The sequence below is a fragment of the Meles meles genome, chromosome 14 (genome assembly GCF_922984935.1).
Source record: "Meles meles chromosome 14, mMelMel3.1 paternal haplotype, whole genome shotgun sequence".
In the NCBI taxonomy this organism is placed as follows: domain Eukaryota; kingdom Metazoa; phylum Chordata; class Mammalia; order Carnivora; family Mustelidae; genus Meles; species Meles meles.
Window position 1 is genome coordinate 2,312,582 of NC_060079.1, and position 19,404 is coordinate 2,331,985.

General features: G+C 43.0%; 1 protein-coding gene across 1 annotated transcript in view; it reads left to right on the top strand.

Annotated features, from left to right (window-relative positions):
- Positions 1–14,207, top strand: part of ATP12A (ATPase H+/K+ transporting non-gastric alpha2 subunit) — a 152,197-nt gene extending 137,990 nt beyond the window's left edge. Inside the window, exons 20-32 of the mRNA XM_045978493.1 lie at positions 406–540; positions 3,642–3,834; positions 5,956–6,131; positions 6,804–6,940; positions 9,444–9,594; positions 10,134–10,302; positions 10,391–10,545; positions 11,864–11,987; positions 12,177–12,322; positions 12,798–12,931; positions 13,088–13,189; positions 13,608–13,699; positions 13,785–14,207. Coding sequence (XP_045834449.1) covers positions 406–540; positions 3,642–3,834; positions 5,956–6,131; positions 6,804–6,940; positions 9,444–9,594; positions 10,134–10,302; positions 10,391–10,545; positions 11,864–11,987; positions 12,177–12,322; positions 12,798–12,931; positions 13,088–13,189; positions 13,608–13,699; positions 13,785–13,813 — 1,743 coding nt within the window. The 3' untranslated portion in view covers positions 13,814–14,207. The remainder of the gene's footprint in view (positions 1–405; positions 541–3,641; positions 3,835–5,955; positions 6,132–6,803; positions 6,941–9,443; positions 9,595–10,133; positions 10,303–10,390; positions 10,546–11,863; positions 11,988–12,176; positions 12,323–12,797; positions 12,932–13,087; positions 13,190–13,607; positions 13,700–13,784) is intronic.
- The last annotated feature ends 5,197 nt before the right edge of the window (positions 14,208–19,404 follow it).

A 19,404-nucleotide genomic window follows, 5' to 3' on the forward strand; every position in this document is an offset into this window, starting at 1 on the left:
TCTCTATCTCTGCTCCCCCGTTTCCACCTGGATGTCCAGCACTTACAGTGGAACTCTTCCACTTCATGCCTTCGTTCATGGCATTCTGATTTCCAGAAGGCTTTCTTTTCCTTTCTGTCAGTTATCCATCCATCTTTCAAGACTAGTTCATAGCAGGTTCTTTCATGCAGCCCTCCAGGTCTCGCAGAGCTCAGACTGTTTCGAATTACCCTAACGCCAGTAAGCCCCGCCATCCAGTTTAACATCTCCAGCACGGTTCGGTCAGTGGCTCGTTGTGGTGCTGTCGTTTGTTAGATACTGAGCTTAGGCCATCTGCTGGCTCATTTAAAATTATCACAAAAGAACCAGATTATGTTAAAAAAAAAAATTATGTGCTACAAATATTTGTTATCTCTTGATTCTCAGAGAGTTGTGGTTGGGGATGCCTCCGAAACCGCTCTTTTGAAGTTCTCAGAGGTCATTTTAGGTGATGTGATGGAAATTAGAAAAAGAAACCACAAAGTAGCTGAAATCCCTTTTAACTCAACCAACAAATTTCAGGTGAGTTTTTTCTCACAACTGAATCTTTATTATCACAAGAATGGCATTTCTACCTGTAAGTGTCCTCTGGTTAGTGTGCATTTTGAATGATATTTGACTTCAAAAGTAGCCTTCAGGGATACAGGTCCTGGGAATCTGGTATGCCCAGAATAGGTTTCCCTTGCTGGCCTCTTTCCTTTGCCAGAAATAGGTAGAGAAAAAAGAAAAGTGAAGATCTTCTCAGGGCCTGGATGTTCCTGTGAATGATCGATCTACATTACATCCCTCCCACACTCCCACACACATGCCACCCCCGCCGCCACCAGGTACCGTTTGCACAGGTGAGGGGCAAAGGCCACAACCTAAAGGATAAATGAAAAGTGGGGGAATGGGGAGAACTAACCTTTAATGCTCCCTTAGTCTGTATCTGGCACGTTACATACATTCTCTCATTTAATCCTCACGATAAGTCTGAGGTGGGAGTAAATGATCTCAATTTCTAGGTGAGGAAACAGACCCTTAGAAAATGTTGATGTGAGCAGAGTTCCCAAGCATCTAAGTGGCATCACCAATTTTCACATGTCTTTTCAACTCCCAAGGCTATGCTTTGTCTACCACAACACAGAAGCAGACAGTCTAGCTTGGGCCTTGTGAGTAAACCTTGCCCTTTGTGAAGACCAAGAATAGTCTCTCAGATGACTGTTACCAGCCGTGCTGCTTTCCAGTTCTGCCCCATATGCAGTTGACAGGGACCTCCTTTCTACCCATTGCTCAGGAAGAAAATGGCTATCATTGCCTATCTGTGTTCACTCATTCCAGACTAGCCAATGGTCAGCTAGCTACATCCTCCTCAGAATGGGACAAATGACAGTTTGTAGCCTGGTTTACTGCTGCAGGTGGGACTTCCATAGACCAAAGCTGAGAGCAGGCCCTTGTGACTTGATCTTGACATAACAGGAAAGTATATAAATAAGATAAACATGTTTGTGTAAAAGTTTCTGGTGTTTACCCACACATTTTGTTTGGACGGCATTTAGGATTGGGAAATAACTGTGTTGCAAACATCTTTGTGGATAACCAGCCAAAGAAGAATTGTAGTTAGCCAAATAGACAACTAAAAAATGTATGAAGTAAAATATTAAAGCCAGTAAATCAGATCTCTTGTTCAAAACATAAAGGAAAATAGAATGAGTAATGATCCTAATATAACAATAGTAATGATAGTTATTATATGCTAATTTCTTCATGTATTCAATCTCTCAATTCTCTCAACTCCATAAGATTGGGAATGAGGAAACTGAGGTACAGAGCATTGTCGCACAGCTAATAAGGGCCAGAGCCATAATTGAATGGTCTTCTAATCAGGGATAAGACTCAGAATCATGCTGGGGCTCCATCTACTCTAGTAAAGAATTTTCTCATCATGTGAGAAATGAGAAAAAGCAGATTCCAAGAGGCCTCATGTACTAAATGTTGAAGGGGAAAGTAGGCTACCCAGAGTTAGGACTACTCTGATAGTCTGATAGATAGGAGGACCTCTATGGGTTCCTGCAGAAGAGGTCAAAGAGCCTTTTTGGAGGCCTTTAGTGCCATTTTATATCTACACATGAGCAACACTCAGAAAAGAGTCTTCTATGTTGTGACCTTAGAAGGTCTCTGGGGTATCATTCAACTAAAGGAAACAAAGTAGAAAATCTGTGTCTTACTGATTTTAGAATAGCAATTCTCCAAGCCCATAAAAACATTTCCAATAGTTTGTGGCAAACTGGAAAATTAGGACGGTGTTTTATGAAGTTTTATATAAGGATGAATGTATTTAATTTAAAAGATTATCCTTTATATGCTACTTGATTAAGATGGGGACTCTGGAGCCTGCTAGTCTGAATTCAAATCCCAGCTCAGCCATTTATTAGGGCATGACCTTTCTTGTGCCAGTTAACCCCTTGGTGCCTCAGTTTCCTTCCTTGTAAAAGGTGATGATAATAGTACTCACAGCCTTAGTTTCAAGAATTAAATGAGTCAATGTGTGAAGCACTTACAAAAGTACACACTATGAAAGTGTTTATTGTTTTATTTTTTAAATGTTAAAATATCCTATCTTTGAGGAAATGATAGTGATAATAGATGGGAGGTTTGGGTTTGGTTTGGTTAGATAGTAGAGGGTTTTTTTAATGGGTTTCCTTGGCTATTAAAAAATATATATACATTTGCCCTCTACTTTTTTATTTTTTATTGTGCTCTGCTCTGGTATCCAGAAGGCTAAGAACTAGAATTTAGAATCAACTGATAGACCCAAAATGGTAGATTTTTTTTTTTTTTAAGTAACTTACTGATTGTCTTTCAAACACTCCAGCTTTCTGAAATTCCTTTTGAAAGTTTAGACGAGTACCTGGTATATAACAACAGCTTCCATAAGACTAAGCCATTTTATATAAAGTTTTTAGGGGGTTTTTTTTCCAGATTTTTTTTCCAATTACTTTATTAGGATGCATCTAGAAGTAGAATCAGTAGGTGAGAGGATTTTGATATTAAAATTGTGTTACTTAATTGTTCTGAAAGCCTGTATGTGAGGGTGTCTCCTTCCTCCACCCCTATCATTTTCTTTCACTACCAGGCAGTAAAACTGGATTGATTGGGAGATAAAGAGGCAGAGGAACTCCTGCCCTCATGCTGGCCTGAGCTCAAAATAGCTTGCTACCCATGATAGGGAGGTAGAGACAAGAAGCAAGACAAAGTGGCTCATGGTCCCCTGACCCCCAGGGGCACCCCAGATCTGGTTCAATACATAAGACTTCGCAGCACAACAACCACATCCGGCCTCCCTAAAACAACGAGTTTCTGTTTGAAAGATGAGGTCTACTTACTTTGGATTCAAGTTCAGGCCGCCTAAACTGGATCAAGTTTAGATCTCCACATACTACTTGACCACAAAATAAAAAGGATAGAACATGCCTGTAGTGAACACTCCCTTTCATGTCAAGGATAAGTAGCCCATGAGAGAAAGGGATATCTTTAATCTTTGCTAATGAAGAGATTGTCCATTTCAGGCCCTTATGAGTAAGGATGGTGTCATCATCCAATGGCAGGGAATATGTTAACATGCTCAGTTCCTTCCCTCCCAGCTCTCCATACACAAAACCGATGACCCCAATGACCAGCGCTTCCTCCTGGTGATGAAAGGGGCTCCTGAGCGGATCTTAGAGAAGTGCAGCACCATCATGGTCAATGGCCAGGAGCAGCCTCTGGACAAGAACACAGCCGAGGCCTTCCACACAGCGTACATGGAGTTGGGAGGCCTGGGGGAGCGTGTGTTGGGTGAGCTCTTGGTGACAGAACCCTTACCTGTCACCTTTTGGGTGTGAGGCTCTATGCCAAGTCAGGGTATAAGAGGAGACAGGCTTATTATCTAGCTGAGCAGCTATGGCATCCACACGAATCATAGAAGAATATGATAAATATTAAATAGTAGTACTGAGGAGGGTGGGGTTCCTTCCAAATAGAGAATATCTGGGAAGATTTCATGGAAGGAGTTATATTTTAAACTGGGCCTTGCACAACAATTCTTGAAGGGAGGTGAGGGAAAATATTTGAAGTAGAGGGAACAACATGGGCCAAAACACAGAGTTAGAAATGGATGGGGTGTGTGCCCACATTGTGAGCGAGCCAGTCTGTGTGGAGTGTTGCAGGTAGATGAGATGACATAGTTCCTAGGAAATGGGCAGGAAACATAGATTGGAGGGCATGATATGGAGTGCCTTCTGTGGGTGAGGAACTAGGGTTTCATTCCACAGTCAGAGAGCCACAAAAGGCTTTGTGGTGAGTGAACCCAACAGACTTAGAGTTTAATTCTTGGCAGTAGCCGGGAGAGGAGAGGCATGGGTCTCAGGAGGAAGTGGCAGCCGTCATTGAGGTAAAAGAGGGTAGGAATTTGATGCAAGGCACTCATAATGTGACGGAAGGGTCAAACACGAGACTTCATGGAGACAAACAGGTAAGACTTAGCAACTAGTTAGAGGAGAAAAATGAGTTAAACATAATGTTGAAGTTTCTCACTTGCTTATTAGGGAGAAAATACGGCCAGTAATAGAGACAGGGGTTCTCGGAGGTGGAGGAGGGACCACAGAGATACAGCCACTGGTAGATGCCTGATTGTGGTGACGTAAGGGGTATGTTCTGTCAGGAGAATCTGGGTTGACAGAATGGCACCTGTGAACTACAGAATATGAATTCAAGGTAACAGAAGTTCACAGTTGATGATACGGCTCATTAAACATCATAAAAGTTCTTGCCCATAGAGATGGCATCTGTGGAATGTTTATTTCTAAAGGATATTTGGGCTTGTAAAGCATATGTGCTGCCGAAGCGAGCACTGGGCTTGTAAAGCAAATGAAATAATTAAATGAGGTGATAATGCTTTAAGCCTGCCTTAAATAGCCCACAGCAGCAGCTAGTGTTTTCAAGCAGGACTGATACCCATCTGACAAGAACCGCTCTAGGAGCCTTGTGTTGGCCCCCTCAGACTCTGGGCTTTACTGAAATGTGTAAGGCAGTGGGGCATGCTGAGAATAAATTTGATATAAAAGCTGATGAGAAAGTCACATGATCTTAGGGGGTCCCACCAGACACAGGAATCCCTTCTACCTTAACCTGTGAGAAGCAGATGCCTTCTGAGTAACAAAAGGTTCTCCATTCCTAATGGCCTTTCTCTCACACTTTCCTTGATTAAAGACCAAGCTTCATGCCCTTCCCTTGGTGTCTCAGATTCTTTCCCCAGTTCATATAGTAGCATGTGCTGTTTTCTCTGCCTCAGATGGCCTTCCCGTCCCTAACCTTCCCTTCTCCCTGAAAAACTTGTAACTTTTTTCTCAAGAGTCAACTCCCGTGTGACCTCCTCGGGGAAGTCTTTCCTGATTCCCCAGGTGACTGTACTCTGTGCTTTTTTATGCTTTACCTCTTTATGTCTCTGTCTGTACACTAAACTGAGACATCTTCCGAGGCAAAGGCCACCCCCTCTTAGTTTCTATATCCTTAGGATATACCAGAAAATCCAGTGGGCACATAGTAAATTACTTTTGAATGAAATATGTCCTTCCTAGGGGCTCCTGGGTGGCTCAGTGGGTTAAAGCCTCTGCTTTTGGCTCAGGTCATGATCCTGGGGTCCTGGGATGAAGCTCTGCATCGGGCTCTCTGGTCAGCAAGAAGTCTGCTTGCTTCCTCCCTCTCTGCCTACTTGTGATCTCTGTCTGTCAAGTAAATAAATAAAATCTTTAAAAAAATACATGTCCTTCCTAATTACAGCTTGCATTTTGGAATTGAAAGAATGAAACAACTCTAGTCTACTCTCAAGTATTAGTAAAATCGTAAAGGAGTGTGTGAAAATGTTCCTCCTTTTATTTCTTACCTAATTTCATTGACTCCCAAATTCGTGTGTTCTAGGTTTCTGTCATCTCTACCTGCCAGCAGACGAGTTTCCAGAAACTTACACATTTGATGTAGACACCATGAACTTTCCCACGTCCAACCTCTGTTTTGTGGGGCTCTTATCAATGATTGATCCCCCTCGGTCCACTGTACCTGATGCAGTCACCAAATGTCGAAGTGCGGGGATCAAGGTGGGAGTTATTTTCCTGAGTTAAGAAGTCCTCCTTTTATGTTATCTAAGGATATTTGTCATAGGAGATAGTATTTAAATCTCAGATAAATATCATAATCCCCCCCCTTTTTATCTCTACTTTGACTATACTAAGATTCTAGTAACTGTCCAATAAAGGCAAAATACTGTGTCTGTGTGGAACAAACCACAGTAGTAACTGCAGTGAGAACACCATGAGTTGACTTTATCTTGTCCTAGACTATGATAGACAATAAAAGGTTTTATTACTTAATCTTAAGGTTTGGCCTCCAAAACCCATTTGCCTTCATATTACCAAAGCCAAAATAATTAATTCAATTACCATGTTAATAGCAAGACTGTTGAAGCAACATGAAGCTGTCTCAAGTACACGTCCACTAGCCCTTTCACAAGTAAGGTAACATCCAAGGGAAAAGGCCTCCTCTAATGTCAGAAAAGGAAATTTAAGAAGCTCAGAAGCAAGGACAGAGCCAATGAGATCAGTGTGTTCTTCAGAGACAATTTTGTCTTTGATCTAAAGATCAAGAACTGCCCATAAGGGCAGACCACGATAATCACTAATACCCTACCAGGTCATGGTAGAGTCGATGATACTATCTGGCCAGCCAAGCTTCTCATTGTCCACACGCCTTTCTCATTGTTTGTGTTCTAGGTTATTATGGTTACAGGTGATCATCCAATCACAGCAAAAGCTATTGCCAAGAGTGTGGGTATCATTTCAGCCAACAGTGAGACAGTGGAAGACATTGCAAAACGCCTCCACGTTGCTGTGGAGCAAGTTAACAAGCGGTAAGCACAGAACCAGTGTAGCAGAAATGAAAGTTCTTATTCAATTCCTTATCCTTGTTGGCTCTAAAGAGCTGTGCTGTTTGGAGCAAATCCTCTATTTGCCCCACATTCTCTCAGGGTAATGCCAGGCTGGTACCATGGTACCACTGGTATCATGAAAATTACCTGTGATATATTCCTTATGTGAAATTTAAAAACCTAAAAACCCAATGGAGCAGATCCGAAAACTTAAGTGCCACATTTAGAGTGAGAAAAACAAACAAAATGTACATGACATTACCTTCCATTGATCCAGTTTTATAACCAGGAAAATTAAGAACCCTCTGTGTTTGGTGCCCTTAGTGCTTCTTTTAAGTATTTGTTCAGTTGCTTCATAATGTGTAGCTATATGAACATACAGTTTTCTTTTTTATTTGATAGTAAATAGAATGAAAGCTTCCTGAGGAAAGACTCAGTTTTTCCTTCTGTCTCCCAATTCTTGTAACCATGTCTGTCCTTTAGTCCATTTGTCCATCCATTCATTCATGTGTTACTTCTTTCAATAATTATTTTTTTCTTGTTGTTGTTGTTTTAAAGATTTCATTTATTTATTTATTTGAGAGAGAGAGGGAGAGCAAGCATAAGCAGAGGGACAGGAAGAAGCAGACTCCCTGCTAAGCGGGAAGCCCAAGGTGGGGCTCAATCCCAGGACCCTGGGCTCATGACCTGAGCTGAAGGCAGATGCTTAACCAACTAAGCCACCTCAGTGCCCCTCAGCAATTAATTTTTGAGTGCCTACAATATACCAGGAACTGTCTTGGACACTGGAATTGTAGTAGCAAACAGACCAGACACTACCTCTGCCCTTGGGGAGCTTTCCATCTAGGCAGAGGGACAGAAAAATAAAAGCTACTTCTGATGTGATAAGTACAGTGAAGGACACACAGAGGACAAGGGTTCAAGCAGTGGGAGGAGTCCAGAGTCACCTGGACTGTTGACAATTTAGACGATTAAAGACTCAAGTCTTAGTGAACCTCTTCTGGTTTACCCAAGCATTTATACTCTTCTGAATACAGACCTGTCAGTTAATAAATTATTACCAGGGCAACAAATTACCAATTAAGACGACCACACAGAATTCTAGCTTCTGGGCACAACAATACCTGAAAGTCTGAGAGTATTCCAGCACTCCTTTGTGTAAACAACATTCATTAACAAAAGCTTTTTGGAGCTTTTCTTAACTTGTTTTTTTTTTTAATTTATTTAAATTGAATTAGCCAACATACAGTACATCATTAGTTTTTGATGTAATGTTCAATGATTCGTTAGTGCTCATCACATCACGTGCCCTCCTTAATGCCAAAAATAATAGGATTACACATGCCATGCAACTCACCTCACTAAATGGGAGATGGGATAGATGACATGGACCTAAAAAAGCTCCAAACATGGGACCCCTGGGTGGCTCAGTTGGTTAAGCTGCTGCCTTCGGCTCAGGTCATGATCCCAGGGTCCCAGGATCGAGTCCTGCATCAGGCTCCTTGCTCAGCAGGGAGCCTGCTCTCTCTCCGCCTCTGCCTGCTGCTCTGCCTGCTTGTGTTCTCCCTCTCTCTCTCTCTGACAGATAAAATCTTCAAAAAAAAAAAAAAGCTCTAAACAAAAGAAAAAGGAGTGCAGTGTTTTGTGAGTAGAGTGTATAAGCTAAGATTTGAAAACGAAAATGTGGAGTGTTAGCCAAGGGAAGGTGAGGTGAGAGACACACATGACTGGCAAAAGGGGAAAGACCTTTGAAGGCCTGAGGGCAGTGGAGGGTGTGGGGCACTCAGGACTGGGAGTCCCACGGGCTGTAGGGGAGAGCCAAAGGGTGAGGCCCAACAGCAGCAGCTGCAGCTGGACTTGCAGACCACGTTAGGGACTCTGGGGTCTGCTCTAGGCACAGTGGAAAGCCTCTGAAATGGTTTAGCAGGGAACATCCCAGTCAGATCTGCATAATCAATAGTTTCTAGAACCTTACTTTCATCAGCAGCAGACAGTTTTCCCCAAAGAGGACCTCAATAGTTGTTCTACCTACACAGCTCATTGTGCTGTAGACACTATAAATCTGAAATAAGCAACAACGAAGAATGGTTACCATGTGTTTTGACATAAGCTGAAGTCTAGGACCCAAAACATGAACAGGAAGGTTTTTTACCCTCTTTTTACTCCTTAAGTCAAACATTGCCCCACAGGTGTTCCCACCCATTTCTACAAGCAAAAGGCTACTTGGCCTGTTCCGATTGTATATCAGAAAGTGACCTTCCTGTTTCGCCTTAGTTTACTGTCTTGAAATGGGGACCAAAATGTTCCCAGAACTCATCACCCCTATCTTCTCACTAAAGTATTAGTATTAGTACTAAAGTATTAGTGTCAAGGACACTGGGTTCCAGGTGAAGTCAAAGAGGCTTCAGCCTACTTCCTGCCCAGAGCAATGTTTCAGCCTAAGATCCAAGTTTTGGCCTCACTCAGTTCCTTCTGGCCCTTCTAGGGACGCTAAAGCTGCAGTGGTGACTGGCATGGAGCTGAAGGACATGAGCCCAGAACAGCTGGATGAGCTCTTAACCAACTACTCAGAGATCGTCTTTGCCCGGACGTCCCCCCAGCAGAAGTTGATCATTGTGGAGGGCTGTCAAAGGCAGGTAGGTGGTCAGCAGCACCCAGAAAACCTTTCAGGTCTGTCACTGTCCTGTGGGGAAACGCGGGGCTGAGATTTGGATCCCAGATCAGGGCGATGACACTTCTTAAACCTCACGAGAGACAATTCTTTGCCTATCTTTATAACCTTACATTTCTATCCTCTCAGGGTTGCCCCTCCACCCTCCTTTGAGAGCTTCCTGCATACAGGGCTTTCTGACAATGAAACATTTGGTCCTGTGGTGGGTGTGCATATAGAAAGATTTGAAAATATAAGATACAGAAGAAAAAATGTAAAGACACAATATATAAAAGATCCACTTTAGCCTGCCACATACAATGGTTTTAATTATGGAACACATCTTGTTTGGAGTTTGTTGTTCCTGCTTCTGGGATTTCCCGGCTTTATCTTTTCCCCAAAACAGGCCATTCATCTCAGTTCCAGTTGGCCCTACATCCTCCAGAGGAAAGGGAGACTATGTTGATCTTCTCTATCTGTGACCCCTTAATCTGCTGATTCCCATTTTCTCATGTGTCCCCATAGAATGCAGTTGTTGCTGTGACAGGAGATGGCGTTAATGACTCTCCAGCTCTGAAGAAGGCAGATATTGGGATTGCCATGGGGATAGCAGGTTCTGATGCAGCCAAAAATGCAGCTGACATGATCTTGTTGGATGACAACTTTGCATCCATAGTCACAGGGGTGGAGGAAGGTGAGTGCGGTCTCAAATGGTCTTAGGAAGACAAGGGTCACCTGGGGGGATCAAAAGCAAGTCCTGTGAAAGCAACATCTTTGCCTAGGTCGCCTGATCTTTGACAACCTAAAGAAGACTATCGCTTACACCCTGACCAAGAACATTGCTGAGCTGTGTCCCTTTCTGATCTACATCATTGTTGGGCTTCCCCTGCCCATTGGCACCATTACTATCTTGTTCATCGACTTGGGCACAGACATAGTAAGTAGCACTAAAGGGGACAGATTCTGAGGACTGACCCAGGAGGTGTAAACTTTGGGGCCATTACCTTCAAGGGTGAGGAGATGAACTAAATCAGTGCTACTCAAACTTCGATGTGATGGGGCCAGAAGTTCTGCATTTCTAACATGCTTTTAAGTGATGCCAATTCTCCTGGTCCACCAGCCAGACTTCAAAGCAAAGGACTAGAGAGATATGTCAAATGTTTGGAAGTTAAAACCACTTCACTTCCAATAAGAGCTTTTCAAGACATGAGTTCTTAAGCCTCCCGCCAGCACATGCCATTGGTCAGTTTCAGCTCACATGCCTCCCTTCCCCTTTGAGAAGATAGAGCTATCGCCAAATAGCCCCTGTAACACCAGGGGCCCAATGGCCTATGTGATAACCCACTTGACTTTGTCAAGTCAAAGAATCTGTGATCTGGAAGCCCCTCACCTACGTGCAGTTAGAAGTAGAAGGTATTAACATGTGATCAGGCCTCACACTGACCTACAGTAATATCACCTAAACCCTTCCCTCTTCTGGTATGTATCCATTTAAGAAAGTATCAGGACAGTTACCCACATGGTTCCAGTTTATGTAAGCAAAGGGGGGAAAAGGCAACAGTGAGCGAGCTGAATTCACAGTGAGGTCACTGCAAATGGCCACCTCCTACCCTCTTGTTTGATACAATACCCAGGCAATCAACACATTGCAGAGAGACAAAAGATATCTTTGGCTTAGAGGGGAACTGGGGTCCTCGTGGTTTACAGTCAGATCATTTTCCAGGCTCTTTCAATTCACTTCTTTTTCTCCACTGCAGTGCTTCTCACAGTGTGGTTCAGGCATCACCTGGGGAATTGTTAGAAACACAGATTCTCTGGCTCCGGCTCAGACCTTGGGAGAGACCCCAGGTGGGAGGTGGGGCCCAGTGATCTGACCTTTAACAAGCCTTCCAGGTGGGAGGACCTGTGAGAGAACCAGTGTGTTCCAGTGGCATGCCGAGGGAGGAGAGGATGGTAGGAAGAATCTGCCCAGTGGGGGAAACAACATGTTTCATAACTAGCTTCTTTAGAACGGCCAGCACATGGTGATAATAAAAAAGCAGATTGATTTTTAAAGCAAACTGTTTTTAAATTCTCTAAAAACAATGAACCCCCATTGCCTACACCCTGGATTGACCAGTTACATAACCCTACCACCACCACAGTCTACTGGCCCCACCTCCCACCCTGGGGCCCCATGGTTATGCCACTGCATTATCGCTCTGTTGGTACGGCAGTGTTTCAGGGCTAGGCCTCACGGACTGTCTCCCCTCCAGATCCCCTCCATTGCCTTGGCTTATGAGAAAGCTGAAAGTGACATTATGAACAGGAAGCCTCGCCACAAGAAGAAGGACAGACTGGTGAACCAGCAACTTGCCATATACTCTTACCTGCACATTGGTACGATGAAGCCATTGCTAACCTGTCAGATAAATGACCACCCCGAGAATTCATTCCAGTCACAGTCAGAAACTGTTTTTCCTTGGGGGCAGGGTTGGGATGGGATGGGAGGAACCAAAAGGAAAGTGAGCACAGGCGCGATTTTGAAGTCGTATAGAACCTCTGTCCTTATCTCTTTTGTGCTTTCAGGCCTCATGCAAGCTGTGGGAGCTTTTGTTGTATATTTCACTGTGTATGCACAGGAGGGCTTTAAACCCAGCATTCTCGTTAACGTCCGGGTGCAATGGGAAGATAGCAATGTGAATGACTTGGAAGACAGCTATGGACAACAGTGGGTAAGAGAAGGAGACTCTGCCTTCAAAGTCCTGCTACTCCCCTCCTCTCACTGCCTTGCCCAGACTGATGCAGAGCTTTCATTTCCCTGGACAGCCTTAATGAGACAGAGAAGGTGGAAGTTTTCTTAGTTAATAGGGCTTATGGGCCGCTTTGTTACATTGGTTTGGCCTTTGCCAGAACTCAGCCTCCTCTCTCGAATTAGATACCTTGAGCTCACTTTCTTACATTGGCTTTGCAGTTGGTATGGATGAGTGACAGGTCCAACAATACCCATAGTAGGGCCAAATCAATTAAGTTAGCGTCTTCACTACTCAACTGAATAAAGAAAAAAAAGTTTCTTTCCAAACACAAGGAGGTGATCCTCTGTCAATCTTGGTGAGGTGGGAAGAGAGTAAAACTTCACAGAACTACATTGAAATATTCCTGAAGTTTTCCCTCTGGGGTTTCACAGTCTTCCTTTTTGTCCATTGACAGACATGGTACCAGAGGAAATACTTAGAATGGATGGGCTATACGGCTTTCTTTGTTGGCATCATGGTCCAACAAATAGCAGATCTAATCATCAGGAAAACCAGGAGAAACTCCATCTTCCAGCAGGGTCTCTTCAGGTACTGCCCACACCCAACCTGGTAGTTCAGCCTTGGGAATTTGATGCAGTAATGATGAGGGTTGGGCCTATAATACATGAGGCCTTGACTCCCCTGCATGTGTGGTCCTGTGGCCATGTGAATTCAGAATCTGTTTGTCTTTTATGTTTCTTGTAGAAATAAAGTCATCTGGGTGGGGATTGCCTCACAGATTATCATCGCGTTAATCCTCTCCTATGGGCTTGGAAGTGTCACGGCCCTGAGTTTCACGATGCTCCGGTGAGTTCCCCTTAAATAGTAGACAGGAAAGAGCCAGCCCTGTCTGAGCTGTCACAGCCCAAGTAAATATTAGGATTCCAGTGGGTTCCCTCAGGCTTTCAAATGAGATAAAACCAAATCGGTTCTATTTTAGTCAGAGATTTTGACCTGTGAGTTTTCCCAGAAGAGCAATGGGTTTTCTAACACCATCCCATCTCTACCTACCTCCAGTAGGCCACTTCAGAGGCGTATATTGCTTCTACCAGTCACAGCCCAGTTTAAGTAAGAAGCTTGCCAGTTTTATGTTGTATGACCCAATGGATGTGTTGTTCTTTCCAGTAGGGCAGAAAAATAAACAAGAAGCCCTCTGCCCACTGACAGGGTGCTTGGCCCTTTCTTTGGATACATTCAGACTTACCTTCCTCCCTTCTGCTTCCAGGCCTCAGTATTGGTTTGTGGCTGTGCCATTTGCCATTCTGATTTGGGTGTATGATGAGGTGCGAAAACTTTTCATCAGACTCTACCCAGGAAGTAAGTAGTAATAGGATTTTTAAGGCTTTGCTTATCTACTTCAACAGACTCCCAATTTCTCATTAACTTTTTTCTACCTCTGCAGGCTGGTGGGATAAGAACATGTATTATTGAGACCACCCTACTTCCCAAGCCTCCCAGTGTTCTTCATCTTCTGGCTGCATCTGGAAGACCACTGCAGTAGCAACTTACCAAAATGCAGAAAGAGAAGGCAGAAAATAGTATGAAAGATACTTACTGAGGTTTTGTACTTTCAAACAGAGATTCAACTGTTTATATATGATTTGCCTCTCTATACCCATCTCCCTATTCAAATATAGGTGAACTTCAAGGGAAGAATGACATGTTGATATATATATAAAGTTCACTCACGTTAAATAGTCTGGGGTAATCCAGTCACCTGTTCAGATATTCCTGCTAGATAAGATTGCTTAAACCTCCATTCCATACCCAACTAAAAGTCCAGTGACCTCCCTAGATTCTCTGAATGGGACTTCATCAAGATCAAAAGCTTTTGCACAGCGAAAGAAACAGTTAACAAATTCCAGAGAGTTTTTAATTTCATAGTCAGCTTGCTTAAAAAAGATTAATTAGCTGAAGGTTTGCAAAAGGTGGAAGTGCTGGCAGATTTACATCACAGCAACATGGGCAACCTCAGTTTTGATTCCCAGACGTCCTTCTTAACTGTCCCAGTCACCCAGCTGCATCCCTGCTTATCCCACACCACCCCACACATTACACCTCACCAGTCCTTTGGGGCCCTCCCTCCTCCCAGCTGGCCTCCTCCCTCCTCCCAGCTGGACTCTTCCGTCTTCCCAGCTGGCTTCCTCCCTCCTCCCAGCTGGCTTCCTCCCTCCTCCCAGCTGGACTCTTCCCTCCTCCCAGCTGGACTCTTCCCTCCCACGTTGCCCTCCACCTCTACCACCAACTCCAAAACTGAGCTCCATGTCCATTTTGCACATCCCAGCTCCAGATGCTCTCCCAACCCAAAGAGGTTTTCATTTACCATGATTCAGCCTCAATAGGGAAGCACTGGGGTTTAAAATAGTAGTATTTATTTCACGTAAAACGGTTGCGAAGCACTCTCTGGCATTAATTTTATACAGTTGTTTCATGCTTTAACTTCACTTTATTCATGTGTGACACGTACATCCATGTTGACAGCCCCCAGGAGGCCTCATTTTTAAGTAAAAGATGTTTTATAAAACCCAGTCTAATTGTTGTATTTTAATTAATTTGAGTTTTTCTAGAATGCAGAGCATAGGGCACAAAAAAATGAGATGTGATTTCAATTTTTTTTTTTTTTGTCTCATCATTTTGCTTTTCTATGGAAGGTCTAAAAATACAGGATTTACCTTCTGAGCTCCCCTCAACGAACATCCCTGCTCTGTATCCTGAGTCTGATTTACCTACATTTTAAAGTTAAGATTTCAGGGGGAGGATATACCTTTCATCAGCAGCACTGGGGAAAGCAGTTTTCACAGCACTTGACCTGGCAGAACCTGAAAATTGCAATTTTGTTAAACTTTCCCACTCCCCGGCCTACCCTATCACTTTTCCTCCATTACTCATTTAGACAAGGACATTCTGCTGCTGATGTCTCTAGGCTGGTGTCTCTGGGACAGGAAGAGGGAGACACAGAGCCACACTTCTGTGGCATTTTCTCAGGGGTCACACTGAGAAGCATGAAGAGGTCAGGGGCCACGGTTGTAACTTTTTGTGACTAGATTACAATGTACAGTGTGTATTGTATGTGTATATATAAGTGAACGATGTTGGTGTCCTCAAGGTCTTTCATCTCTGTTTTCAACCACAATTATCACTGGGCTAATCTCACATCAGTAGTAGCAGTGAACTGGAAACACTTTTCAGGCAGCAACATCATGGGCTTCTCATTCCAGTCTTGACAAGGCAGCTAATGCTTTCTAAACTTCAACTAAGAATAATTTGTCCTCACTTTGTTTCTTGCCAGACTGTCTGAGTGCTCCTGGCTGTGACGGTTGGCAGCTCTCGGTCCTGCCAGAGCCAGCCAGAGAAGGCTTTTATAAATACAACACAAACCTCTAAGGGATTTTAACTTGAGGTTGAAAGGAGTAACATTTGAACTAGAAGTCTCTTCACAGAAGGAGTCCTGTCTGGAAAAACTCTCATATTACACATATGCACTCTTACAAAAAGTTGATCTCAAATATTACAAACATAACTAATTTAAGGAATCCCAGAAATGAGACTCATATATCAAGTAGCTTTGCTAAGTGGTAGACAGAATAAGGCAATAAAGTCCCATATCAAAGAATTGTTTTGTTTTGTCTTATTTTGCTCTTCAGAGGGACTACTTCGCTGACCCACTAAGGACGGTCTAAATATGCTTTAGAAACGATAGAGTTAACTTTCATTGGTGTGGCACAGTAACTCGGGGAAGCATGAAGCTGGATTTATTGAATCTGTTTTTATATTTTGTAATTTTTTAAAAAGATTTTATTTATTATAGAGAGAGCATGAGCAGTGTTAGTGGGAGAGAGAAGTAGGCACCCCTATGAGCAGGGAGCCTGATGTGGGTCTCAATCCCAGGACCCTGGGGTCATGACCTATGCTTAACCAACTGAGCCACCCAGGTGCCCCAATAACTAATAACTAATAACATAACTAATATATGTTTTACTCTGTTTATAAAACTGCAGCTTGTCTTAGATAATTTGGAATATCCAAGAATAAAAAGAAAATTAAAATCACCCTAAATCTCACTATCTAGCAATACATCTAAACAAAAGAGTAATTTCTTTGTGGCTTTTCTGTACATATGTTTATTTTTAACCAAATTGAAATATAAAGTTTTCCATTCCACCTTTTTATTTACCACTGAAGATGTGATTTAATGATTGTGCAGTATTCTGTATTAAGAACACTTTTATCATATCCCCACTGTTGGGTGGTTCATTTGTGTCTGAATACTCATCTTTTTCTAAAAGGCTGAACCTGTCATTAAATCTTGTACTACATCTCTGATTATTTTATACTGATTCCTCCAAATGGAGTGGAGAGTTGAGAGCATTTTTAAGAGTCTTGATACACATTTCCAAGTTTCCTTTCAGATAAGCAGTATCAGTTTACATTCCTGCCAGCAATAATAAAGTATTTATTTTGCCTGTCATAAAAGATATGAAGGCTCAGTCGACTATAAGAGATTTTTCTTCATTCAGCCAAGATGTACGGAGTGACTGCTGCACAGTGTGAGCATACAGCAGAGAATGAGACAGAATCATGGAGCCAATACTCGAGTGGAGGAGCAGAAAAAAAACGGAAATGGAAAAAAGGCTTTAAGAGACATAATGAGGCTGAGACAGTAAGCTGTAGGATGGGGAGGGGTGGTGATCCTACTTTAAGTGGGTGGTCAGGAAAGTTCTTTTTGTGGAGGTGAAAGAGAAGAAGCAGTCATTGTCACCAGCAGAGAGAAAAGAATTCCGGGATGACCAACAGTGAGGTGTGGCAGGGACAGGGATAGCAACAGGAAGACGGGGTCCTCAGGCAATTGGAGAAATAGGCAGGAATCATAGGGTCTCATAGTCCCTGGGAATGAGGTTGAATTTCATTACAAATACAGGGTCATATTATTGAAGATTATTAAATAAAAGCAGTGACTTGCTCCAGTTTACATGTTATGATCACTTTGACTTCTGTACGGAGGACAGGAAGAGGGGGCCAGGCAAGGATGGATGCAAGGAGATGAGTTAGGCAAGGAAAGCTATGATTTAGACGAGGCCCGTGGTGACAAGTATGAGAGCACCTGAATGTGAAGCACCCGGCCCCTGTCAGTGTGTGTGTACCTTTAACTCGATAAACAGACTTCCTTGGAAGAATTTTGTAAGGGAGGTTACCTATAGATGATCCAAATCGAGCCACTAGAAAGGCCTCCAACTTCCCTGGTTGACTCCATGTTTATCAAAATGGGGGAAAGAAGAGATACTAAGGCAAGGATCTTCCTCCCAGGGCACTTCTAAAGTAGAACAAGATACACATTTAAATGCACACATGCTAGTTGCTTCTGACTCTACATTTATAAAGGAAATAAGTTTTCCACATTCATTCATTCTGCCATCATCACTCTACTTGTGGAGTTTAAGGTCACTTAACAGGACAGTAACAACAGCTGATACTTACTAAAAATACCTGTTATGTCTGGGCACTGTGATAAACTAAAAGCATGATCTTATTAATGCTCACAGTGACCAGACCAGTGAATAGTGTCAACCTCATATTACAAATAAAGAAACTGAGATTCAGGTAAGTGACTTGCCCAGCACTATGGATTTCTTCTGCTCTACTAAGTAGCTCAATTTTAGAATCTGTGAAGTGATGGGAGAATTTGTGCTTCCATGGAAAACACCCTTCAGGTGTTACTAAAGTTATCAAGAACTGACAGCAATTCAAAATATTCCTTGTCTATAGATATGTAAATGAATCCCATCCCATGAGGGACAGTCCCGCTTCCTCTGGAAAAGCCAGTTTATTCGTTTTGCACAATCTTCTGACAATCATTTGACTACAAATAAACGTGTGTTTTTTGTCCTTTGAACCGGTTCTGAAAACCAGTTCCCTCATCTATATGAGCCAATAAAATCTTTAACATTTGTTCATTCTTTAGTTGTAGAAGAGCCATGATTTTACCCTCTCTTTGAAAAATATCCTTTCACAATGAAAACAGAGGGAAAAAACCACTTTTTCCTTTCAGGGGCTCTTAGCTTTGGTGCAGCTGGACGTCTACCAACTCCACGTGGGCTAATCTCACCCAGTCAGCTGCCCAAACAAGCTCCAGGGCCTGTCTTCCTTTTCCACTTTTGCTTCATTGATGCTGTTTTTTCTGCTTCAGACCAGATCTCTGGGCAGGTTCCTTCCTCCCCTCTGATATACCAGAACCGACTCCGGATTTTATCTTCTTGGTTCAGAGGCTCTAAGATAAAGTTTAATGGAAATTTAAGACAAAAGCCTGATTGACTTTAAAGGGATAGAAGCTCCCCTCTACAGAGTTGTTATAAAGATAAATTGAGATACTGTGAAGAAAAGTACTTTGTAAGCCTGAAGGTACAAGAGGTTACCAGAGTTGTTTTTCCTTCTCTGCATTTTTTAGTTATAACATGGAATTTCTCCCTCTTGCTTTCATTTTTCAACAAAATCAAGCACCTGCTAGGTAGACAGCAGCCCACTAAACGATGTGAGGAAACTAGGATTGATCAGTGTGGTGCTAGTCTCAGAGGAGCAAATACTACAACAGGAAGGGCATGTTCGTATATAAGCTATGAATGGAGGGCAGGGCTTGACGCAGGCAGCAGAGGCACAGTGGGGTAAGTATGCAGGAGACCACCCTCAGCAGGCCCCTGAGCCTTTAGGAAGTGGGCTTCAATGGCAGAAATGAGGGAAAGCATCACAGTGAGGGAAAGGAAGGGGTAGAGGCAAGAGATGTGTCCCAGTGCGTCACAGTGTGTCCCAGAAGCCAGCTCCCTTGAAGGTGGGTTTTAAGCTGCCTGGGTGTAGTAAGTGGAGGGCGAAGAGACACATACTTCCTGGACCCTGTAAGCCTGGGTGTAGTATTCTGCCTGATCACAACCCCGCGGCTGCAATATCTGAGACCAAACCCCCAAGAGACGGAAATAAGATTGCCTGTGAGACTAAAACTCAAATGAACACATCCACGGCCAAGGCAGAGATGG